Source organism: Mustela nigripes, chromosome 5, assembly GCF_022355385.1.
Source record: "Mustela nigripes isolate SB6536 chromosome 5, MUSNIG.SB6536, whole genome shotgun sequence".
NCBI classification, from domain to species: Eukaryota; Metazoa; Chordata; class Mammalia; order Carnivora; family Mustelidae; genus Mustela; species Mustela nigripes.
The window spans coordinates 5,650,615-5,676,694 of NC_081561.1; the positions used below are offsets into that span (position 1 = coordinate 5,650,615).

General features: G+C 39.9%; 1 protein-coding gene across 12 annotated transcripts in view; it reads left to right on the forward strand.

Moving 5' to 3' along the window:
* The window catches only part of FARS2 (phenylalanyl-tRNA synthetase 2, mitochondrial), a 524,473-nt gene that overhangs the window by 148,803 nt on the left and 349,590 nt on the right, over window positions 1-26,080 (forward strand). For all 12 annotated transcript variants that reach the window (XM_059399371.1, XM_059399372.1, XM_059399375.1 and 9 more), the window contains one exon: window positions 22,523-22,682. In XM_059399371.1, the coding sequence (XP_059255354.1) occupies window positions 22,523-22,682 (160 nt within the window). The remainder of the gene's footprint in view (window positions 1-22,522; window positions 22,683-26,080) is intronic.

The following is a 26,080-nucleotide window of genomic DNA, read 5'->3' on the forward strand; positions in this document are numbered from 1 at the left end:
CAGGTGCCCTTTTATAGATATTTTAGAATATGCCCAAGTAACAAGTGTTCTCATTGTGTGCTAGCTCATACTTTGCCTCTCTCACTTGCTCTGGCTTTCTTTCCTTCTGTCTTTCACACCCATCCCCCCACCCCCCATTGCACATACCGTGTTTTTTGGTGGTTTTGTTTAGTTTTTCAGGTTTCTTTCTTAAATAGATTTGTTGGTGTGTGTAAGAAAAATACATGGGAATGATAAACACCAAAATCAAGACACTGATTACCTGGCAGGTGAAGGGAAGGTGAGTGATAGCAGGCATCATCGTTGTTTGCAAATAATGCCAAACCTTATGAGTTTCTTTGGAGGCTAGAAGGATTTTTGAGACTAAAAAGTTTGAGCACCACTGTTCAGTTGCTTCAAAAGTAAATTTTTACTGAACATGCGAGGCATTTATTTTGCAAAGCATAGCAAATCTCATGTGTTCAGCAGACCCACCAGAGGGAGCCCATACAAATCCTGTATCTATTTAATATGATTTAAAAAAATTAATAAGTACATACCTGGACTGTGTTCAGAGAAGCTGTGTTTTCATTTTGTCCCTGGAGACGTCTTGTCTTGTTTCACCAGCTGTGCCCTGTGTGTGATTCCTGGGAATGCACTCTGCGTGCAGTGAGCACACCTAGGGTCCCTGAGGAGGTAGGCTGCTCTGCAATTTAGTCCTTACTCTGGGCTGCAGACTCTTTGTTTCCTCAGTGTGTCTTCATTGTCTCCATCCCCTTCTATGACTTCCTCTGGGTCAGTTGTATCCAGAGTCTTCCTCTTAAGTACACACATATGCAAGCCGTACCTCCTCCTGAATTTAAGATTATTCATGATAAGCCTTCCTTTCTTCCTATTTCTGTCTTCAGTATTATTATTTAAAAAACTCTAATTGCTGCTTTTTTCTTTTTTTAATTTTAAGAATCCACATATCTACCTTGACTTTGTCTTCTTTGCTGGTAGTTCTCGAATTTGAGTATATTAACAAGTCCTGGTCCATGACTAAGTTTTTGTGGCTCTTACAGGAAAATTATTGATACAAGAGGAAGGTAGCAAGTTTTATAAATGTATATTTGTTTGCTTTAAAGGACACTTCCTTATCCTGAGATGATTTCTTTGCTACCTTCTTAAATATTCTTTTATGAAGTAATGGTAATGGTATTTTAAAAATGTGCCTAGATTTCCAAAATAAAGCATTGCCAGTTTTATCTTAGTTCCTAGATTTTTTTGGAATTTCCACTAACCATGAAATACAAAGTAATGTCTCATATTTCTAAGTAAATACATGTATGTCTTGATAAATGAAGACACAGTTGTATTATTGAGAAGTTGTAAATATTCTATAATTAATAGTGATTCATGCATATTCACAGAAACAAAAGGGAATGTTTCTACAGAAGACATGAATAAAGGTATACAGAGAAGTAAGCGTTGATATAATTCAGACCACAACACATGACTGAAATACTACTTCACTCAGAGGTCCAGTTCATGTCCCATCCCATCTCAACTGCCTCCTCTTTAAAAATAATCACTGGTGGGGAGCCTGGGTGGCTCAGTGGGTTAAAGCCTCTGCCTTCGGCTCAGGTCATGATCCCAGGGTCCTGGGATCAAGCCCCGCATCTGGCTCTCTGCTCAGCAGGGAGCCTGCTTCCTCCTTTTTCTCTGCCTGCCTCTCTGCCTACTTGTGATCTCTGTCTGTCAAATAAATAAATAAAATCTTAAAAATAAAAATAAAAATAATCACTGGCATTCCCTATTTCTTCCTGTAGGAGTGTGGTTGAGGGGTTCCCTCCACGGTTGTGCTCCTTGCCTGTAATTATTCAGTCTAAGTGGAGTGGATATCCTTCATTTCACATAACCCCTTTGGCATCCTTCGTGGTTCATCCTTGTTAGAAAACCACTCTCATTTATCATCAGGAAATTTCATTTTTGCTCCCTTTAATATTCTCTCCCACTTTCCAGATGGTTCATTAGAACCCTCCTGTTCTTGGGCTTCTTTTCCTGAGTTTCCCCACTGTTACTCTTGTGGTGAGCCAAAGGTAGTCTCTTTATTTCTGCTTTCCATCCTGAATCACTTTTCTACCATTCAGTGAATGACAAGGTTTTATTCTCCACCATGCGGTTACTGGGTTTCCTTAATAGCCTCATGCGGAGGGGCTTTATTGAAGGCACTTTTATTTGGCCCTGATAGATTATAGTCACCATGTTTCCCTAATCTCCTCTTTAAACTCTTTTAGGAAGGACTCCTTCTGTCAAAGACACACTTAAATTGAAATGGCTTCTCTTTTTTAATATTCTTTTTCTCCACCCAAGTGTTTACTTAGGTGTATCTCTTGACAGGGAAGCAAAAGGCAACTGGTCACAGCTAGGGGTCCACAGTATATTGGATTTGAGGAATACCCCTTTATTGGAGGGCAAAGGGGGTTTGAAGAGCCATTTAAAGAGAGACCAGTCTGTTTTCTGTGGCACAAGGCTTTTGCAGATAATTTGTTCTTGTTATGACAGAATAGAAACTCCATAGCTTCTCAGCCTGAGACCATGTCACTTATCTATAGCACTGGGCTTCCGGTACATCTTGCCTTGAACTTTTACCTTGTGCATGTCTGGTTTCTTCAGCAGGTTGGTTACTTCCTTAAGGGTGTCTCCTGTCCGGCCCAGGATATTGCACAGAGTACAAGTTGGTAAATGTGGTGCTTGGATGTCTCCCACCTTCTGGTCTGCCAGCCTCCACTCTACAAAGGATGGCAACTAATGTAGTTAAGGGCATGGCAGTTCACCTGTCACCTTTCCTGACTGGGCATTTTTTAGAGCCTTCCAGAGGAGCAGGCATATCATTCCAGGCTAGGTTGCTGGACAGAAACCACATAGTAATGCATCAGGGAAACTCAACATAAAGAATTATTAACTATAACATAGGAAATTGAGGCAGTGAGAGATTGGCTAGTAAGAAGTGAGGAGAACTCTAGAGAGCACAGAACTCACAGATAAGTGAACAGCTGCTACCCCTAGGATTGACACTGATCCCCTAAAGAAGAGCCCTATGCCGCCACCCCCTACTGTGGCTCCCTGAATGGCACAGAGGTGGTAGTGGTTTCATGCTGGTGAAATTGCCGGGTATCCACATTCTGGAATTTGCTGGAAATCTGCTTTCTGAGGGGCCAGGGAGAGCTATTTTGAGGGTGGTGTCTTGTAGGGAGCACTCTGCATAAAGTTGCCTGGGAAGGTTCTTGGAGGAGGCAGCTGTCCACTGTGGGAGCTCCTGGGGAGCCAAGTGCTGCTGCTCACCCTGCAGGACACCTGGGATCCACCAGGAATCCCTTTGTAATGTGTCTTTTCAGGGGCCCGTACTGACAGAGCTTACTGTTTTGCTGCCAGCAAAGGAAAATTATTTGAAGGGCCCAGCTCAGTTTTCACAGAGCAGTCAATGGAGGATTGATTCGTGGCTGAGGGGCAATGCATTGATAACGAGTGCACAGCTAGCTTGCTCCTTTTCCCGAATATCTAGAAGTCTTTGGGGAGTTAGTTATTCACCCAATAGTTAGGTTGATAGGGAACATTACTTTGAAGGCGGCACAGACTTTTGTCCTTGATTCTAATTTAAAATTTCTGAATATATTTTAGGTCATGGACAAGCTATCTAGTTACTTGTTCTTAGTACACGGATGTGTAAAGGATAGAGGATATTCTGGAAGGTAAAAGTTGGAACCAGTATAGGATCCGGAGAAAACCAGATCAATATCCTCCACATCTCATTCCTTGAAGATCTTGGGAAAATCATTATCATTTCAGTCTGCGTTTGCTGTTGGAGGTCAAGAGGGCCCCATTAGGTTTTACTGAATCCACATAATTACAGTAGCAGTATTTTTTTTCTACTAGCTGAAGTGATGTGTGAAAGCAAAAATATTTCCACAGTTATATTATGCTCTTTCACAGTAGACTTCACACCTTGCTGTGGACTGCATTTCTTTGTGTGGCGCATGCTATGGAAACCTACTTCCTATGGAAAGGGTGGTGTAATTTCACATTTTTAACTTGGTACGTACCTTCCCATTACTTGGGAATGTAATGGAAGGGAGTTTTCTGTACCAGCCATCCTCAGAATCGGCTAGTAACCCGTGATACATACATCTTCTTGAACTGTCAGTTTAAGTCTTTTTTTTTTTTTTAAAGATTTATTTATTTATTTGACAGAGAGAAAGAGATCACAAGTAGGCAGAGAGGCAGGCAGAGAGAGAGGGAGAAGCAGACTCCCCACTGAGAAGAGAGCCCGATGCGGGGCTTGATCCCAGAACCCTGAGATCATGACCTGAGCTGAAAGCAGAGGCTTAGCCCACTGAGTCACCCAGGCTCCCCTTGAACTGTCCGTTTAGATACAGAAGTCTGCTCATAGATGGAAAAGAAGATGCTCCTGCTGTTTGTCACTTTAAGTGTCTTCTTTCTGAAGCTTTGTCCTTAGACAAAGGACATCTAATGTCATCCCCTAGACTCATCCTGGGGTAGGTCTCTGAAATTGTAAACTAATTAATATGAATGAATTTGAAAGATAAAACAGAGTTCTCTTAAACTAAATACATCATTTAAAGAAAAATGCTATTCACCTATATGGAGACTTTCTATAATGTGGTATATATGATTGATAGCATTTCATCATTGCAATGATTTCTAGCCTTTTTCTTTTACCATTTGGGAATCTGCTGAGAGATTTGGATACTACACACGCAGACACACACACACACAGGATCTTGTATGTAGTTTAAGGGCTAGGGCATGCTCTTGGGCTAGGAGTTACTGTCAAGAATATAGTTCATTCTCCATGTCGATAGTCCTCAGCTTATGTGTGTAGTAAACTGGAAGAACTATTGCTCCTTATTCCCTTAGTATTTCTCTATTCCCACTTCAGTTTCTTATAATACCTCTCTTGGATCACATTGGGATCCAGGCTGGGATTATGTGTGATGGTGGATTACCTGAACAGCAGCAGAAGTTAGGTTACTTAGCCATGGGGAGACAGAGAATGCTGCCTAACTTGGGAATGACCAGATGTCGGCTATTGGAGTAATCGGAAGACCAAGGTTGAAATCAAGAGCTAATGGGGGGCACCTGGGTGGCTCAGTGGGTTAAAGCCTCTGCCTTCTGCTCAGGTCATGATCCCAGGGTCTTGGGATCGAGCCCCACATTGGGCTCTCCGCTCCTTGGGGAGCCTGCTTTCTCCTCTCTCTCTCTGCCTGCCTCTCTGCCTACTTGTGATCTCTGTCTGTCAAATAAATAAATAAAATCTTAAAAAAAAAAAAGAAATCAAGAGCTAAGAGTCAGAGGCTGTCTAGGAATAGGTGGGTGACTTGAATTCATGTTTGGGGAAGCGAAGGAACAATTTCCTCCCATATCTAAGAGCCTTTATCTTGGGGCACAGGACGTTCCTATATAGTAACCATTCCAGATTCAAGAAATGGAATATTTGTTTTTTGTTTAGAAGCTTGTAAGGTAGAGAGCTACCTTGAGATTGGACTCAGGTACAGAGTTGGGTGGCATGGGTCTTGTGGGGAGCAGATCTTAGCACACATCCAGTAAAAGGTGACTCTTGGAGGCCTGGCGTGTGTTGGGGTTTGAATAATCATTGTATGTATCATTTAAGGTTAATGAGCTGGGCTTACATCAAAATAGAAAAGGAAGAATAATTTTCTCACTGTAAGAATTATGAGTGAGAGGCCATTTCAAAGGGATTTGGGGTCACCTTATCATCCAGGTGATGTTTCTAATATTTTGAGAAGATGGACTCTTACAAAGGGGAAGGACCCTCAGTTCAGTTGCCCCAACTCCGTTACCTTTTTCTGTGCAAAAACTTGGGATAGCAATGACGTGTTATTTCTTCGGGAATTTGATGATGGGACCATGTATCTGTCTGCCTTGGTAATAGTGGTATAAATAATTCTTATTTGAACCAAAGTATCAAATATAATTTTAAAACCTAGCTGTTAGATTTTGATTCTATCATGCATCAATATATATTACAGCATTAGTCAACTAATCCACAATAAATATATCCATAGTGATAGGGTTAACAGTGATTCATTGTTCAAAAGCTCTACCAGTGTTTGAAATCTACAGCCTACCTAGGTTACCACTATAGATTAACTAATGGTCTCCTCAGTGAATTGTGGAGATTTTGACTTTTCAGATGTATTCCAGGGCTCTAAGTGCTTTTTGGCATTGTCCTTTTATGTTAGTACTATCTGGAAACAGAACCCTAGGGTGTGTGTGTGTGTGTGTGTGTTTTATATAAAGTGATTTATTGCAAGGAAGTGGCTTACGTGATTATGGAGGCTGAGAAGTCAGACCACAGAGAGCCAGTGACCAGAGTTCCAGTCTGAGTCCAAAGGCATGAGAAGCAGAAAAGCCAGTGGTATAAGTTCCAGTTCAAATTCACAGGTCCAAACACAGGAGAAGACTGTCATTCTGCCTCAAAGACAGTCAGACACAGGGAAAAAATTAATTGTAACTCAGCCTTTTATTTATTCTGGCCTTCAACAGATTGGATGATCCCAGTCACATTAGAGAGTACAATCTGCTTTACTCAGCCTACAGATTCTGATGTTAATCTCATCTATAAACACTCTCATAGACATATCTGGAAATCATGGTCAACCAATATGTGGGCACTCTGTAACCCAGTCAAGTGGACACATAAAATTGACCATCACACTCTTCTTGGGCAGCCAGGGTTTGTAGTGGCACGCTGAAAGTCCCTAGTCAGTTCTCCTCAGTCCCTAATTTTGTTCTGTGGATGCCACATTTTAGTAACTCCTAGTAAACAACTTAGTCAGTTACTAGTAAATAACCTTTATTTCTAGATGAAAGTATGAAATTTTGCATTTTTTAACCCTTGAGGATTGAATAGATGACTTAAACTTTTGGGTCCTTGGAGCTCACTATGGGTCTTGGCCGCATAGATGGCAAATGTTTTTGGTAGCGGTGCTTGTTTTTCTGGAAGTATCACCTGCTTTTGAGCTGGTGTGAGGGGAGTCAAATCCATGCTCTGCAACCTACTGTCTGGTGACCTTCGATAAGTGACTTAACCACTTTGAATCTCAGTTTCTTTAACTAACACAGCTACAATTCTTGAGTTGGCGTTAAAGAACTTAGCATGATTTCTGACAAGTGGGACGTGCCTGGAAAATGGTCACCACCCACCCATCCCCTTACATTATCATAAAAGTAGATGTCTGCCTTTCTGTGTTGGTTAAGTGTAGATCCAGCTGTAGGTCGACATGAATCAGGTACCTCTTGGGTCCTGCTTTTTAGATCTGATCTACTTTTACTTTTACTTTTCTTTTCTTCTCTCTCTCTCTTAAAAGCACTATCTTTTCTGTTGACTGATTAGTAATATGTCTCCTGTCATCTTCCTTTACAGTAGGTGATAGAATTTAGATGGGGCCGTGGTCTTGTTATATTTCACCCATCGGCATCATGAATGAGCTGTTGAGCCACCTGAAAAAGGAAGTGGAATCTCTTTCTCTCTTTTTTATCTGTCATTATGACCTAGGAAGAGGAGGACGAGAGATCACCATGTTCAAGGTGACAGCAGAATGGATGACATTTTCTTCTCCTTTACATGGGGGTCGTCACGAGAACCAGGTTGCCAGGACAGGCTGTTTTGTATGGTTGCCATTGTTGCTTTTTGCCTCCACACGTCCAAACATTTGATCTCTTATGTAGTTTGCGTACAGCTTCACGTAATTTCCTTGCTTTGATGGATTGAAGTTTCTGATGTTTTCTCTCTATAGGCTAGAGCTTGGCAGAATATTAATCTACTTCCTTTTCCCACTGGTACCCCTAGGAGAACCCCCTCAGAGAAGAAAAGTGCTGAAAAATAGACTTGTCACGATATGCTAGAGTTAATACAGGCAGGCAAAAAAGCTGACCAGATTTCTGCAATAGCCAGAAGCCTTTGGCGGTGTCTCTGGGGAGCGGGAGGTGGGGGCTGGCGGGGATAGGAGGCACTAATGATGCTCCACGGACATTGCTGCAGAGAACCGAGTCTGCGCACGCGCGGAAAACAGCTGTGCGGAGTCATGTGGGCGCCTCCTTGCTGTTTTGGGGATTTCCTGACCCTGGCTTCCTGAGAACATAAGTTTTGTCACTAAGCAAGGAAGTGAATAGCCTCTGTAATACATTGAACTCGAGTTTTCTCTCATGGAGACTTCAGATAGGGGAGATTTGGAATGATTGTGTTGTTCAGTGGGGACCTGTTTGAGTCTGCAAACGAAGGTCTAGTGTGGGGGGATTCCCTGGGAAAGCATTTGAAACTGGAGCTTCTCGTTTTGTAGAATCCCCTTGACAGCCAATATTTTGTTCAACTGCCTGGCAGAGGTTGCTTTTCAACTACCAGTGTATTTTTGTAGCATCTTTCACCGCAGAGCACTGACTGTTTCAAATCTCTTCCCATTACTCCACTGGCACTAAGTTCCATAGCAAGGAGAGGAAAGGAGATAAGCAGTAGGGAGAGAAAATAAGATCTGCTTTTGCAGTGCAGAGCTTTAATGCCCATTCCCTCCCCATGTGCTAATCCCTGTAACTTGATTAATTGGCTTGTGGTGCATTACAGAAGGTCTAGGGAATGACAAAACTGCTTCAGCATCAATTAGCTAACACAGGAGTGGATGTCCCACAGAGACCCCAGGACAGAGTTGTATTTAACTGGGCCCTTTCAAACCCAAGTCTTCCCAAATGATGAGCAGTAGATTTCACTTCGGGCCCCGTTGTTTAAAGAAATTAAAAACTGTGGAAATTAGCAGCTGAAATTCACTTGGATGAGTCTGCTATCCCTTTAATATGTCTGTCTGTTCATCGCACTAAGACATCCCAATCCTTCCTCCAAAGTGATTTGAATACTTAATATTTGCTGAAATGCTTTAGTTGGATTTGAATAACGTAATTGAATTTGCTTGCTGCATTCAGGGGGAATGAGGGCTTGGGAGTTCCTACGGTAAGATATGCGAATGTGCTTCTTTTTAGACGCGATTCTTACTTATTTCCCTGCCTGTGAACCAAGAATTAATGAGCAGTGGGCCTGCCAAATATATGAGGCTGTATTCATCAGAATTATAGGCTTTATCTGTCACTCTCCAGGTGACTGGCTAGTCCCTCAGGCTCAGAGGCGATCTGCTTTGTGACAGGTTTTCATTGAGCTCAGTTGGATATGGAATGCCTTTGTGTTTGGATGCCATATGTTCTTAGGAACTACCTCAGAAACAGGATCATTTGTAAACTAAGGTCCTGACTAAGTGCTGTTCCTTTTGCCCATGGCTTGGTGAAGGAGACAGATAAATAAACTTGAAACTCAACACAGTTAGCGCAGTGGAAGAGATACGGCCGAGGCGCAGAAGGAAATGTTTATCCCTGGGGTAATAATAGGAAGCTTACCAGAGAATCTTCGAGAGAAATTTGAAGTTATCCTGGCAGAGAAGGGGAGTCTGTCCCAGGTTTTGGTAGTAGCATCTTTGAAGGCACAAAGAAACATGTACTATGGGATGGCTGGAGCTTGGGAAAGTGATAAGAGGCAAAGTTAGAGAGAGGTATGAACTGCTTCCTGGAGGGCCTTCTATGTAACTTTGGAATTTGAGCTTTAGTTTAAAAGTACTAAGGAGTCTTTAATAACTTTTAAGCATGAGAGTGATGTAATCAGGTTGGCATTTTAGAAAAATAAGTCTGCAGGTTAGCCCATGGAATGGAGCAGTGTAGGTAGCATTGGACCTGAGGAGACTAGTCAGAAGATTATTTATAACCATCTGGGAGAAAACCAATGAGGGCCAAGCCAAAGAAACAACAGGGATGACAGAAGAGAAAGAATGGACTTGAAAGATGTTAAGGAGGTAGAATTTACTGGATTTGGGGGCTGCATATGGGGAAGTGAGGGAAAGGTAAAAGTATTTGATCTGCTTTCTTGGTCCCTTTCCCAGAGTTTGGAATGACAGGAGGAGAAATAGATATTGGGGTTGGGGTCAGGAGAGCTAGCCGAGTTTGGAATATGTCTGGGGGGGAGGATTTGCAGATGGCATTGTTCAGTTGGCAGGTGCTTGCATTTGTCTGCGCCCTGGCATGGTTGCCTTGGATGGAGGTGGAGATTTACGATCTGTGGCTGTAGTTGCTGCTAAGAGTTTGGCTGCAGTCATCTAGGGGAGCATAAGCAGAGTCTGAAGTGTACAAAGCTGAAAATGAGGCTTGTGGAACACTAATATTTAGTGATAGGAAAGGTAGGAAAGGGAAGCTGTGAAGAAGACCAAGAAAGCGTGACCAGCTGTCTTGGGAAGAGGGGAGCGGTCTGTAGTAGCATGACACTGGATGAGAGAGAGCTTCGTGTCTTTTGTGGACTGTTTAAAGGGAGGAGTCGAGTATCTGTACCGAGGCGAAAGAGCCAAAAAAGAGAATAAAGGATGAGATGTGGGATGATTTCTACGTAAGAACTTTGAGGAGGCAGAGATTGATTGGGCTAAGGTATGTTCAAGTCACTGCAAGGCCTGAAGCCTGACAGAGGAAGACACTCCAGTCTACTCTACTGCCCTGCCTTCCACTCCCCTCTCTTTCCCTCCCCTCCCCCCTCTCCTCTACTCTTCTCCTTCTGTCCATCCATCCTTTCTTCCTTCCTCTCTCTCTCTCTCTTTTTAAACTGAGATGGACATGAAGGACTGAAAGTTGACTGCAAGGAAAATGCATTTGTAAGTGGGAATGGAGGGGCTTTCCTCTCTGATGACTTCTCTTTTTCAGTGAAGATGGAAAGGTCATTCCCCCCCGGAAAGGTCATTCCCCCCTACCCCCCGGCAGAAGTAGTGTAGGTGAGACAGTCACCTTCTAGGAGTGACATACCTGATTAGTTTCTGAAGTTGGCTAGAGAGAGCAGCTAATACTTTCTCCAAGGTTCCGTTCTTGACTCAGCACATGCCTGTAGAGGCAGTTCTAAATTCATCAGGTAGTTAAGGAGACATCCACAAGCACCCGCTGTGTTCAGGGGGTCAATACCATTGTGATGATAGTATTAATTCCTGAGGTTACACTGTCACGCAGAATCTTTCCTGTTGCTCCTCAGTTGGTTACAGATCGTGGTAGCCTGTCTTCTTTCACAGCAACAGTTTGGAATATTGCTGTTTGGGCATTAGTCTTACTTTAGCATGGTCTGTGGTCCCTGTATTCAATTTTGTAATAAGCTTTTTGTTTTAGAATATTTCTAGGTTTTATAGAAAAATTACAGACACGATGCAGAGTTCTGTGTGCCCCATACCCAGTTTTCTCTGTTATCGACATCTTACATTAGTATGGTATATTTGTCACAAGTAGTGGCCCTATTTTTATATATTATTACCTATGTTCATTTTTGTTTATTTCCAAGCCTTCTTGCTGTGGCCTTTTCAATTATCTTTCGCAGGGGGAGGAACACTTGTCTACTGATAATTCAGAAACTTGAGATGAACAAACAGTTTGAGTGTTCTCTCTATTGTGTTTATGGGGTTGTCTTATCTTAAACCCTACTTCTAAGGCATCTGAGTGGTGTGGTCAGTTAAGCATCTGACTCCTGGTTTCGGCTCAGGTCGTGATTCCAGGGTCCTGAGATCGAGCCCTGCATGGGGCTCTGCCCTCAGTCTGGAGTGTGCTTAAGACTCCCTCTCTCTCTCTCCCTTTCCCCCATGCCTACTCTCTTTCTCCCTAATAAAAAACAAAAACAAAACTCTACTTCTTATCTCCTTGAAAAGTCATACAATTAAGGAGGTGAAGTAGTCTACAAAGAAAAATAAGTATCAACTGGTATGAGTTATGTGTCTCTAATTTTGAAAATATTATCAAGTAAATACCACTTGTTAGACCAAAATATTTTAAAAAATGGGTTCATAAGGGAAAACAAAGAGAGGTTTTTGTTGTTGTTGTTGTTGTAGAGATTGTGTACCATCGCCAGTGGTAACAGTTCCCTATCCTCTTTGCCTGTAGATGGCACTGATTTTATACTGGCCTGTAGTTTTGAAACTACACAATTTGGAATTTAAAAAGTCTCTGGTTAACATTATGTCTGTGTTCACTGATGTGCTCTCTCTTTTCACCTCCTGCTCAGCAGAACACAGAACTAGAAGCCTGTCTTGGTTCCTCTAAGAGGCCCATCATAACAGAGTGATTATGAAAGGTGTGGAATTTGCTGATGATTTTGTAAGAAGGAGGAGAGCATTTGTATCATATAATCTGCACGGCAGTCATTCCAGAAAACTTCTGAATGAGCCTGTTTTCCTCTCAGGGTCCCTTTTCCTGTAGTCAGTGGAGAGGTAGTGTTCTGAGCCATTCCTTGGTGTAGAATTTAGTTCTCTAGAACCCCCTTCCCAGCTCCAGGCAAGTTCAGAATCCATCAGAAAGAAATCCTCTTTGTCATGCAGAGCTGTTTAATTACTATCTTATATTCCGTGGGCGCATTTGGGTTTTCATACTTTCTCCACCGCCCCCCCCCCCCGTTCTTATTGCCATCCACCCCCCCCCCAACTGCCAACGAATTCTCTTTACTTCTTACTCCAAGGCTATTATTTTTTTACTCGCCTGCCCACCTCTAATTAATCTGGTAATCTTTTGAGTCAGATCCTTTCCAATAGAGTCATACAGCTAAATGAAACAGTTTAAAAAATGTCAACTTGCAGAACTATTTCATGATGTCATTCTGAAACAGCAAGTCCACAGCGTGAAACGACCTTTGGACGCCCTCATTGAGATCTGAAAGCTCCTCGTCCTCTCCTCTTCCTTCTCTTCGGGTGCTGCCTCCTCGCTCCTCTTTTTTTCCTTCTCCTTCTCTTTCCACTGCCTCCCTCTTTCTCTTTATGAAATGCCGGTTTGCATAGCCTGAATTCGTAGCTATATCCTCATTTCTCTCTGGTTCTCAGCCTTTCTACTGAACTGTTTTATCTGGTTGTGTCACTTGACAATACTTTCCCATGAACACAATCTTGGGTTATATGTTCACTACTTGTATGTGTTTCTTGGGCCTGCGTTTGCTCTCGTGCAGAGCAAGAATGCTGTCCCTGAAGGCTTTAGACTTCTACTCTATGACCTCAGGCAAAGGTGGACTTAGGAGCCTAGAATGAGCTAAATTGGTGGCTGATGGGTGTACCCGCTGGTCAAAACTTCAAGTGCTATTCAAATTACCTTATCATACCTGTTTTAATATTCCAATACAGAAGTGCTTTGTAACTCAAACATATTATATCTGTTTCAGATATATTTTTCTCAGTGTTGCCTTGATGCTACTAATGCAGTTTCATGTTCCAGGACTTTCTTAGCTTGTTTGGATTATTCAGAGAAGGAGTCTAATTTTTTCTTTGATCCTGAGGTCAGGCTCGTCTTGACACTTCGGCAGGAAAGGTGGAATTACTTCAGCTTTAATAGGAAGCCAAAAAGCACAGCTCTCGTGCAACCCACATGCTTAACATGTCCTCATCGGATGCCTTTGAGGGACCTTGCTGTTGTGAGCCCCCGGCCACCCCAGGGGCTCCTTGAACGAAGGTTTTTTTGGATTATTTTCTATGCTGTTTCATCTCTCAGAGTGTTATACCGTGCACAACAATATCATAAGTCTCTGCCTTTTCTTTCTGGATGGTTTTCTCTGAACCACTTTTGAATTTAAGCCTGATTTCTTCTGCTTTCTCACCTCTGTGAGGATCCTTTATTTGTTAACACCGAAGCCCTTCAGTTCCACCTTTCCACTACTCTTTTCATCTGGTTCTGTTCTTTCCTTTAGGGTTAAGGTAACCCGCATCAAGCTCGGGTGTCATAATAGATGCCACAGGAATGTCCATCTCCTCCCGCTCGATGCTGCCTTTGGAAGGGCACGTGGCCTCTGCCACCCATTGCCTTCCCATTGATGAGGCAGACCACTGTGCGGCCTCCGTTTGGTTGCAAAGCAGTGCTCCCCAAATATCTGTCCACACGGATACACTTACACATATTCATGCATTTGAAAGGCAAACCTTAATTATATTTTGAGAGATTTGTGGGACTTCACACACTAATAATGATTTAATTAGAATAAACCGTCACTGTTTTATATAGGATGCCTGAAGCCATGTTGGTGCGTGAAATTGTGGCAGCTCCTATCTGTTCCCATTTTATTTTATTTTATTTTTTAAAGATTTTATTTATTTATTTGTCATAGAGAGAGAAGCGAGAGCAAGTACAGGCAGACAGAGTGGCTGGCAGAGGTAGAGGGAGAAGGAGAAGCAGGCTCCCTGCCAAGCAAGGAGCCCAATGTGGGACTCGATCCCAGGATGCTGGGATCATGACCTGAGCCGAAGGCAGCCGCTTAACCAACTGAGCCACCCAGGCGTCCCTGTTCCCATTTTATATTCAGTTCCTAACCCTATCCATCATACTCTGTAGATTCTTGCTACACGGAAGACAAAGAGATGACAGTAGACACAGTGTCATGGGAAATTACCACGGAAACTGGAAGATGGGTATATGAGTCAGATTTTGGTTTGAATTTAGACTCCACCACTTACTGTGTAAGTGGGAAGTGACTTAACTTCTCTAAGTCTCAGATTTATCTGAGAAATTGGACAATAATAAGGTTTGTGAGGATTCAGTGGAGACACAGAATAAGTAAGGTAAGCACACACTAAGGCAGTAAATACACTGAATGATCCAGAACTGACAGCCACCTGTAGGTAGTACAAGCAGCAGCAGTAGCAGCAAAATTTGTTGTAGGGTCATTTTATCTTTCACGGGAACTCAAAGACATGTGGGTATTTAGCATTACTATGAAAGGTAGGCTATATCGATGAAACTCTGATCATTGAAACCAATGATCAGTGGATACTTTTAATTTATTTTAAAGATTTTCCTTGTTTGAGAGAGAGAGAGCAAGTTGTAGAGGGAGAGGGAAAAGCAGACTCCCTGCTGAGCAGAGAGTCTGACGTGGGGCTCCATCCCAGAACCCTGAGATCATGACTTGAAGTAAAGGCAGACACTTAACTGACTGAGCCACCAAGGAGCCCCCAGTGTATATGTTTAAATGACTGAATAGAAGAACTGCTTTAGCACCCACAGAGCAGTCCTAAATAACTCCATCCTGCTATCATCCAAGCCCCCTGTATGCGTGGCCACTTAGGATTTCACATAGATATATATTATTCTTCTGGCCATTTGCTTTTTTATTTGCTTTTTAAATGTGTGTTTAAAAATCTGGAGCATTTTGTGCTCGCTTCGGCAGCACATATACTAAAAATCTGAGCATTTTGAAAAATCCCTTTGACTCTCTAAATTTTAAATTTAATTGGTTTTTGCAATCCACTTTTAGTTTTGAGCCTGATTAGAATTAATTTCTCACATTCATTCTTTTCTCATCTGTAAACAACTTGCCCTGGCTTTTGTAAGCAATTGAGGTAGTGGTGGAATTTGGTGTTCTGGGTCATTTGGGTTTGTGCAAGGACACTTAAGAAAATGTCAGAGAAATAGAAGAAATCCTAGTAGAAAAACAAATGACATAGCCCATTAATGCAGTTAATGGAAATCAAGTTTAATTTCATCAACAGTGGATATCTCTCAAACATAAAGCTAAGAGAAAAGCAGCCACTTAAAGGTCCCTGAAATCAGGGGTAAGGTGAGTGTTTTGATCCTAGTGTGGTGGCTAATTGGCTCAGTGATCTTAGCTTCTGGGATCTTTCCTTCTCTGGATTTCATTTTCTTATTTGGATTTGGTTTTGTTGATCTGTAAAGTCTCTTCCAGTTCCAGTATTATATTTGCTCTAGAAATAATAGCTGATTTGTTCATATGGTTTTATTCTTCTGTGTTGTATTGTGCAGATGGCCTTACAAATTTTTGCTTTTCTTTCTTTGAGAGTTTTCCAAACTCGAGTCATTAGTGTATGTTACAAGTAATTTTTGGTTATACTTCTATTTTGTATATACTATAAGATACTAATAATTTTTATAAAGTAGTCTTAAAGTGACTGAATTCTTTTCCTTAGTATTGTCCTAAACTCTGGTATCTCTGAAGTTATGGGTTTGATATGGGAGTGACATATTTTTCTAGTAGAAAATTAAACTAATACATAACTATTAAAATAATATATTTACTTATTTATATATAAATATATATAAATATAAATATAATATATTATTTATCTCCCTAAATCTCAAAAGAGTATATGCTGCTTTTGGGGAACCATTGGTGGGTTTTGGGTTTATTATGTCAAACATCCCTCCTCTAGCATTTTTGATATGTTTTTTGTACCTGCATGGACATACCGGTGTTCTGATTGACCTTTTAAAACTAGATTGGCCACAGTGAATAATTGAAACCTTTAGTGCCCAAATAGACTCCCAGAATTTTGATATGCTAACTGTGAAAGCTCGGACAAGACACTCTGAAAGATTCATATTCCACCTGTGTAAAGTGTTCATCGTGGAGTGGGAGGATTTTTGGGTGATGGTGGGGAGGTTCTTATGACAAATGGAAAGGGATAATGAATGGATGAACAAAATGCTCTTTAAAAAATAATACACCTTACAAGTATGAGGTATGATTCATATTACCAACAAGAACATGAGAGTCGGAGAAGGGCACTTTCCTCCTTTGTGAGCACACACTCTGGGGCTGTCATCTTGTGGAACACCAGAGAACAGTCATGGAGCTCATTTTTCACCTGTGCAACAGCATATTTGTTGAATGTGTTATGGAAGGACCACAACTGCTGAGATGTCCTTGAGCTTTGTGTTCTATTAAGTTGAGGGAATATTTACTTTAGCTTTTGTTTCCCTTAGTTTTGCCCCGTGAATACCAGGAAAATTACTATATTGGACTACATCTCTGACTTTAGGCTCTGAATTTCCACATGATCAAGTTTCTCTTGTTTGTTTGGGTGGAAATTTGAGAAAGGATTCCATTTGTTCCTGGTAACAGTGTAATGACATTGGTGTTCCAGAATGAAGGGAACATAAAGCCAATATAATACATGTATACACAACGTTACAATAAAGCCACATAGATATTACTCTTCACATAGAACCTAAATATCCAATTAAGAAATATCTAGTTGGATGGCATTGATTAGAAATGTTTTTGTTGTACCTTTTGTAAGTGACATGAAGCAGGACCATTTGTTTTTACCTCCAAGTGTCACTTTGAAATATTTGTATTGTTAATACATAAGTCCGTTTTTATTCTTTATTTATTACTATTTTTTAAAAATTTTATTTATTTATTTGACAGAGAGAGGGTGCACACAAGTAGGCAGAGAGGCAGGCTAGGGGAGGAGAAAAGCAAACTCCCCGCTGAGCAGAGAGCCTGACAGAGGGCTTGATCCCAAGACGCTGGGATCACAACCTGAGCAGCCATTTATGGACTGAGTCACCCAGATGTCCCCAAAGTCAGTTTAAAAAAAAATATTTTATACATTCATTGTCCTTAAATAACAGTGGTATAAAAGGATTCTTTCTTGTATTACTCATTAATTTTCTGACCTTTGGAGTCATTTTGACATTTGGAATGGTGCAAGAAACCATATTTGATATTTGGAGTGGTGCAGGAACCATATTACATCTTCTGAAGGGGCTGATCTTCCTCTGGTGCTCTGGTTTTTGTGGTTGCCACCTGGAGAGCAATCATTTGGTAGCCTGTCTCTTGTGGTCAGTCAGTCTTGTGGTCATGGGCTTAATGGGACAGTAGCAAAGAAAGAAACAATTCTTACCTGGCTGTCCTCCTACCGCCCAGTCTTCCCTTGAAAGAGGTGTATTTGTATACTTTGAAAGTTGCAGCCTTACAGTCTGGCTTCTAATCATCTGAGGTGACTGAGATCCTCCTCTTTTGGTCAGTGACTGGTGTTGCAACACCCTCAACTACTGGGAGTCATGAAGAACAAAGAAGGCTGCTTGGAAAAATCACAAAAATTTAAGAAACAGCCTAGTGCTGGGGCAGGGTTGAAGGATAAGATTCACGTCCTACACAAGGCCACTCCAAAAACAGTTCTTTTATCTAATGCACAGAAGCCAACAAGAGAGTTTGGAAAATGAGGACACAGAGGAGTATGTTCTAGATGAAAAAACAGGATAAAACCTCAGAAAAAGACCTTAATGAAATAAGAGATAAACAATTTACCTGAGAGCGAGTTCAAAGTAATGGTCATAAAGAGGCTCACAAAGTTAGGAGAACAATGCATAAATGAAGTGAGAATTTCAACAAAGAGAAAATATAGGAAAGTATTGAACAGAAATCGCAGAACTGAAGAATATAGTAACTGCACACAAAAGTTCAACAGAGGGGTCAACAGCAGATTAGGTGAAGCAGAAGAAAGGATTAGTGAATTTTAGTGAACTTAAACACTTTAGTGGAGGAGGAGCAAAAAGAAGCTGTCCTTCAGAATTGAAGAACAGGTAAGAAAAAGGTGAAGCCATCTAAACTGGCTTTAAAATAAATGTAAAGGGACTTCCTCAAGCCGAAATAAAAAGGTGCTAATTAGTAACAGGGAAACATAAAAAAAAAAATCTCACTGTTAAAGTTAATTATGTAGTTAATTTCAGAATAATATAGTATTATAGTATTGGTGGGCTCATCACTTATAAGTCTCGTATGAAGGTTAAAACACAAAAGTAGTTATACCTATAACTACAGTAATTTGTTAATGGATACATAAGATAAAAAGATGTAAATTATGACATTAGAAACATAAATGGGGGGAGTAAAAATGTAGAACTTTAGAATGTGTTCATATTTTTAAGTTGTTATCAGCTTAAAATAAAATTGTTACAACCCTCCTGCATTTTATGTAAGCCTCTGGGTAACCACACAACAAAAACCTGCAGTAGATATACAAAAGATAAAGAGAAAGGATTCTAAATATACCACTAGAGAAAATCATCTAATCACAAAGGAAGAGAGCAAGAGTAAAAGAAAGGAACAAAGGAATTACAGAACCACTAACAAAATGGTAATAAGTCCATACCTATCAATGATTATTTTAAATGTAAATGTAAATCTTTCAAAAGACATAGAATGGCTAAATGGATAGAAGAAAACTATTAACATCTTTTTAAATGCTCTCATTTCACTATTTTCTTACTTAACTTTCTAGTTAGTTTGAAAGGTGGTCTTTAACTATTAACTATATTGTATACAGTAAGCAATGGGTATATTCCACTTGCCACCACTTGGTGCCCTCTCCCTCTTCTTCCATTATTTCTGCTTTGTTTTAGTCTCAAGTCTATAATTTTGTGCATTAATGTGTAATTCATCATTAATGTGGTGGACTTTTTTGGTTGAATATTTCCCAGTTATCTTTTGCTTGAATGAAGTTTATGCTTTGGTGAATTCTTCAAAAAAAGCCTCATAACTATGAGATTACCATGTTCTTGTGTGTTTACAGCCTTTTCAATAGACCTGATGTGCAAAAGCCAGTGTTGCTGGGTATAAAATTCTTGGTTCATAACTTTACCTTTATTTTTTTTAAAAATTATTATTATTGAGTTGTTTGCAAATGTGGCTCCATTGTTGCCCTGTTTTGTGTGTTGTTTTGAAGAATCTGATGCTAGTCTAGTTTCTTTGCTCTTCTAAGTTATTTGATCGTTTTGCCTGGAGGCCTAGGGGATTTTTTCTCTTCATCTTTGAGATCTGTGTTTACCAGGATATGTCTTGTGTTTTGTCCTCCCAGGTACATTTCCTCAAGTACTTGTTTTATCTGGTACACAATAGTTCTGGTCTTGTGTTCTGTTTCTCCGCTTTCAGGGACTTCCAATTATACACATGTTATTCCTTCTTTGCATGGCTTCCATTTCTACCACTTTCTCTCTGACTCTTCTTTCTTCACTTCATTGTTCTTTTCTTGGTTGTCTTTCTGCTTTTCTTTAATGCCCAGATTAAGTCTTCACTGAGGCTATGCTTTCCTGTGTACTTTATAGCTTAGACTTCCATTCTGAGATAATTTTCTTCTCTTTCCTTCTTGAGTTCAATCAGCTCTCTTTTCATTTCTTCCTATTTTCCATACATTTTGTTATTAATTTTTGAATTTGTGACTCAAGCAGTTCTTTATACCATCAAATGCTTGTTTAAGTGTATTTAATTTAGTTTTGAAGCATTATGTTACCTTCTTCTGCTCTTGCTTCTTGACTTTGTTTTTGAAGAAAAGGGGAAAAGGCTTAGATTTTTATCAGTTGAGCTATATCGAATGGCTTTCTGATTGGGGGGGCAGTAATAACTCTGGCTTTGTTTCATTTTCTCTGTTACTTATTGTGGGTTTCTGGTTGTTCAGAAGAATTTGTAGTTCTCTGGTGCCCTCTTCTGTTAGTGCAGCAAAGTGCAGAGTCTTCAGTGGAATTTTTTGTTTTTTGGGGGATGTTTTTGGTGAGGTGGGAAAGGGATGATTTTTTTAAAATCCTCTAAGTTTGTAGAGGATTTTTACTCTGCCCCACCCAGTTGCCAAGACATGTGTTTCATTATTTTCATCTTTTTCTCTTCCGTTGTAAGGATGCCTTTTGAAGACTGTCTGTCACTTTTAATTTGTCACGCAGTCCTGCCTTGTGGTCCCTAGTCACATCTCCTAGAATACTTGTAGGATTTTCACACTTACGGTCACTTACTCTTTCTGGTAGTGATTTTAGATCAACTTTAATACTTAACTAGTTCCCCTTTTCCTCTCTTTCCTTCAATTTTTCTTAGCTTGCCCTGGCTTACCTCAGAGGTAAAAAGTGGGATGGGAATATAATAGTTCCTTTTCTCTGGGATTTATTTAGCTTGTCTGATTCACTCACTTCCTCCCTCCCTCCCCTCCTTCCTTCCTTGTTTTTTATGTGCAGTCATTTTAAAATGTGGGCATTGTCTGTGCCATGATGAGGGCATGGTATTTAATAATTTCATTTGCTCTTTTTGTTCTTAGTTACTTTTAGAATAGGTGTTGAAAGGCATAGACTTTGGCAGCTGCATTGTCTTCAGTCTTCATTGGGCTAATTTGAGTTCTAGGATGGTAGAATCTTTTTCTGAGAAGATTTTGGTTTGATTTTGCTGGGCACTTAGAGGAACTACCAGTTTGTGATTGCCTTAGTCCATTTTCACAGTCTGAGATTCTCTCTCTTGCCCAGGTAATGTGACCCCTAACTGTAAGTCTGGACAAGAATATTATATTCATCCTTATCATGGGTTAAGTCCTTTAGAGATGGGGATGTTTATTTGATAACCCTATTTGGTCAGACACTGTGGACTTTCACTTGAGCCTCACTTGCCATGGTAAACTGTCACAACCAGTGTTCAGCTTTTCAGTTGATATATTGGATATGTAAATATTCGCAGTGTTTCTCTCTGGCTTATGCTGGGCTTTTTTTTTTTTTTTTTTTTCTGGTTTTGTGCATGGTTGTATACTTTTAAGTAATTCCTCTCTATTGTGTTACTTCTATGCTTTTAAAAATTTTTGTATATTTTAGTAGATTTATGAGGTCGTTTTGTACTAATTATTTAGCCCAATATTACTAGAAACAGCCATTGACTAATTTTTTTTTATTAAAACATTAAAAAAATTATTTCATGGGATGTTTGGTGGAAAGAATGATAGATTCATTGGCTCCGTTCTCCATCTTGAGTCCTCTCCTAGCAGGTGAAGATCTACTTTGTTGTTAAAGATGGGGACACTTGGGGCACATGGGTGGCTCAGTGGGTTAAGCCGCTGCCTTCGGCTCAGGTCATGACCTCAGGGTCCTGGGATCGAGTCCCGCATCGGGCTCCCTGCTTCCCTCTCTCTCTCTCTCTGCCTGCCTCTCTGTCTACTGTGATCTCTCTCTGTTAAATAAATAAATAAAATCTTAAAAAAAAAAGATGGGGACACTTTTAGTGGTAAATAGCTTATGACTAATATCAGATGGGATTAATAATGATGATTGTGGTGATAATAAAAATTTATTTAATGCAATGTGCTATGCTTTCATATTTAATTATCACATGTCTCTTAATTTAGTATTAGTATTTCTATTTTATAAATTGTTACGGAAACTTACCTAACATAACACTTGGTCTGTGTTCATCCGGATAGTAAATGGCAAAAATCTGTCTTGGGTCCTGTCCTGGGCTTTGGAAATAACAAGGTTAAGCAAAGTCTAGAGTGCTTCCTGCCTTCATGGACTTTACAGAATATAATTCTTATTATACCTTCTTATGTATCTCAGGTCACACTATAAGGACTCTGTAGGATGGTCAGGAATATAATTTTAGAGTCTGAAAGCCTGATTCACTGGTATTTGCACTAGCATTGAGGCTAATATCTCTTTTGAGGAAGTGCCTGTAAGTTAAGCCAAAGTAAAAAGAGATGAGAAAAGATCAGAATGGTGTCTTTTAATTCTCTAAGGATTCTCCATAACATGTAGCACAGTGCTAGTACAGACTAAATGAATATGATTTTCAGTATATTCATTGACTAGAAGTCTTAATGGAATTTATTCCCATACCATGTTTTTTCATGTAGGCTGGCCAGGATTTTTATTTATGCATATTATTCCTCTTGTTTTACAGTTATTTGCTAGCATAAAGGATGGAGAAAGCCTACAGCTCTTTGAACAGAGTTCTCGCTCTGCCTGTAAACAAGAGACACACACCATGGAAGCCATGAAACTCGTCGAGTTTGACCTTAAGCAAACACTTACTAGGCTTGTATCACATATTTTTGGAGACGGTAGGTACTCAAATGCCTTTGCCTTTCTTTGGGGGCTTAAATATTTAACAAATAGCATCTTTCTGAAATCATTAAGGCTAGGTGTGCCTAGATTTTTTTGGGCCACATTGTGACTTAGTGGTTTTGGTCCTCCGTGAGGTAGAACTTACAGATTTACTGGTTCATTTCACTTGAGGAGCAGGAGGACATGAAAATGGAATTAGCTTGAGAAAGAAAAATGATTACAACCTTTGATAAGAATGATAATGGATTAAGATCAGTGGGGAGAAAGTCTACAGGCTGATTAGTATTATTTTATTACTATGTTATCATTAGGTCAGACTTGAATGGATAGGGCAAGATTCTCACCCATGTGAGTTGGCCCAGTGGAAACTTTTGCATGTTGGCATACTGATTACTGCTATCAATAGCAAATGAATTAACAGAGAATTTCCTGGAGGAAGAACAATCTTTTTAAGACCTGGATTCTCACTTTAGTCATTTACTCTTTCTTATATCTCCAGGATGATTTTTTTTTTGCCTGTAATGCCTCCCACCCCCTTCACTATTTCTAATTTATTTGAGACAGTGCTTTGCTTATTTTTAGAAAGATGTAAAGAGAAAGCTAGGGGATTTTTTTTTTTAATCATGACCTGTATTTTATTTTTTAACTTATTTTATTTTTTTGAAGATTTGATTTATTTATTTGACAAAGAGAGAGATAGCGAGAGAGAAAGAGAGAGAGAGAACACAATCAGGGGAGGTGGCAGGCAGAGGGAGAGGGAGAAGCAGTCTCTCCGCTGGGCAGGGAGCCCAATGTCAGGCTTGATCCCTGAACCCTGGGATCATGATCTGTTCTAAAGGCAGACGCTTAACCGACTGAACCATCCTGGCATCCCCAGTCATGACCTGTATTTTAAAAAATGTTTAGAAGATAGAAGCCTAGCATGGTTAGGATTCTCTTTTAGTCTCTTTTTATTCTTAGGAAGTTTTTAAAGGAACAGCTTTACTGAGTTATAATTGATACAAAATAAGCTATACATATTTAAAATGTACAAGCTGCTAAGTTGACATGCAGTAAACTGAACACATGTACACACTTTTATGAGTTTTGACATATCTATGCACCTGTGAAACGACCAGCAGAATTAAGATAATGACCAGGTCTAATACCCACAGTATTTTCCTCCTGTTCCTTGGTGAACTCTCCTTCCTGTTCTTCTTTACATCTCTTTATCCCAGGCCATCAGTGATCTACTTTCTGTCACTGTTGATTAGTTCACACCTTCTAGATTTTCATAAATGGAATCCTATGATATGTACCCTATTTTGGGGGGAGGGGCTTGGCTTGTTTCACTTACTATAATTATTTTACGATCCATCCATGTTGTAGTATGTATCAGTAGGTAGTTTCTTTTTATTGCTCAGTGGTATTCCATTCCTTAGTTTGTTTATTCATCTACCCATTCATGTTTGTTTATTCATCTACTCATTGGTAGACATATGGATCATTTCTAGCATTTTGCTATTATAAGTAAAGCTATGCACATTCATGCACAAATCCTTGTAAGGACACATGCTTTTATTTTTCTTTGGTGAATACCGAGGAGTGGAATGGCTACACCATATGGTAGTTGTATTTTAACTTTCTAAGAAACCACTTAACTATTTTCTGATGCGGTTGTACCATTTTATATTCCTTCCAATAGTGTATGGAAATTGAAGTTGCTCTACATCTTCAACACTTGTTAAGTTCAATCATTTTATTTTATTTTTATTTATTTAGTTTTTGAGAGAGAGAGAGGAGAGGAGGGGCAGAGGAAGAGGGAGAGAGAATCTTAAGCAGGCTCCATGCCCAGTGTAGAGCCTGAGGCAGGGCTTGATCTCATGACTCTGAGTTCATGACCTGAGCCAAAATCAAGAGTTAGACACATAAATGAGAGTCACCCAGGACCCGTGGTCAATCATTTTAATTTTAGACATTCTAGGAGTATAGTGGTATGTCAAAGAAGCATTCAGCATATATAAAGAACACCTCCAAATAAACAAGTGAAAATCAACCTAAGAGAGAAATGGATGCACATTTGGTGAAGATGACAAATGGTGTAGCTAGAATGACTAATGAAAATAAGAAAAAATGTTCACCCTTATTAGTAACAAGGGAAAAGAAAATGAAAACCACCATGAGTTATCAATTATCATATTTCATATGCAAAAACTTATATACCTAACATTTATAAGTGTTGACAAAGATACAGAAAAATAGGATAAAATACATAGTGTTGGCCTTATGTAGGCCTCGCAGTTATCATTCCCTCAGCTGGAGCTCATCTACTATTTATTTATGTCTATTTTTTTGTAACTCAAGATTTCCTACTTATGTGTGAATTCAAACTGTATTTACAAAGGTTCTTGTTCTAGTTCACTAAGCCTCTGCCTTGTTTTAGCAAGGCTTATTAGAGCATCTCAACTGCTGTATTAATGCATTGCTAATATAATATTTAAGAAACCACTAAATAATCCTATATATTCTTTATATTCCTATATTTTTAAAAGGAGCATATCAACTTCCTGCTAGTGTCATTTTCCAGGGGGAAGAAAATGTTATTAGGGAGGAGGTGCAAATCAGGCTTCCCAGTGTGTTCCTATTGTTTTATGAAAATTAAAAAGAAATGAAGTTAAATATGACAAAGTGTTATGGTTTCATAAAACTGAATGGTGGGTGCATGGATGTTTGCTATTTTCTATTTTTGTCTCTTGGTATGAAATATTTTGTATTGAAATGATGTATTATAATAGTAAAACAGGTTTCAGATAGAGATTGCTGGTAGGAAAATCCTATTACAGCCAGCTTTTCTTTACCTTCATGATATAAGAAAGGATCTGTGAGATTTCCAGCAGTACTATTATCATTTAACACTGGCAAGCAGGGAGATTCATGTGTTGATCAGGCCATTTTCAAGGCAGGTTAGGGTGGAAGGGATGGCAATAGTGGATGGAGAGATAGTGTTCCTTCTCCAGTAGCTTTATAAAGAGATTCAGGACCATGTGAATTTTCCCATTGTCAAACCATGGAAAGAATTGTCTTTAGAGCCCTCTCCATTTATGCCTCGCAACATATTTCTTTCTTTCTTTTTTTTTTTTTAAGATTTTGTTTATTTATTTGACACAGCGAGAGAGGGAACACAAGCTAGGGGAGTGGGAGAGTGAGAAACAGGCTCCCCGTAGAACAAGGAGCCCAGTGTGGGACTCAATCCCAGGACCCTGAGATCATGACCCAAGCCAAAGGCAGACGCTTAACGACTGAGCCACCCAGGCGCTCCTTTGCAACACATTTCTATCATCAGATGATTTGCAATTGGTGAGGTTTAGACACTGCTGCCTCGTTAGGTAAGTGAGTGGTTCTGAACAGGCAGGGA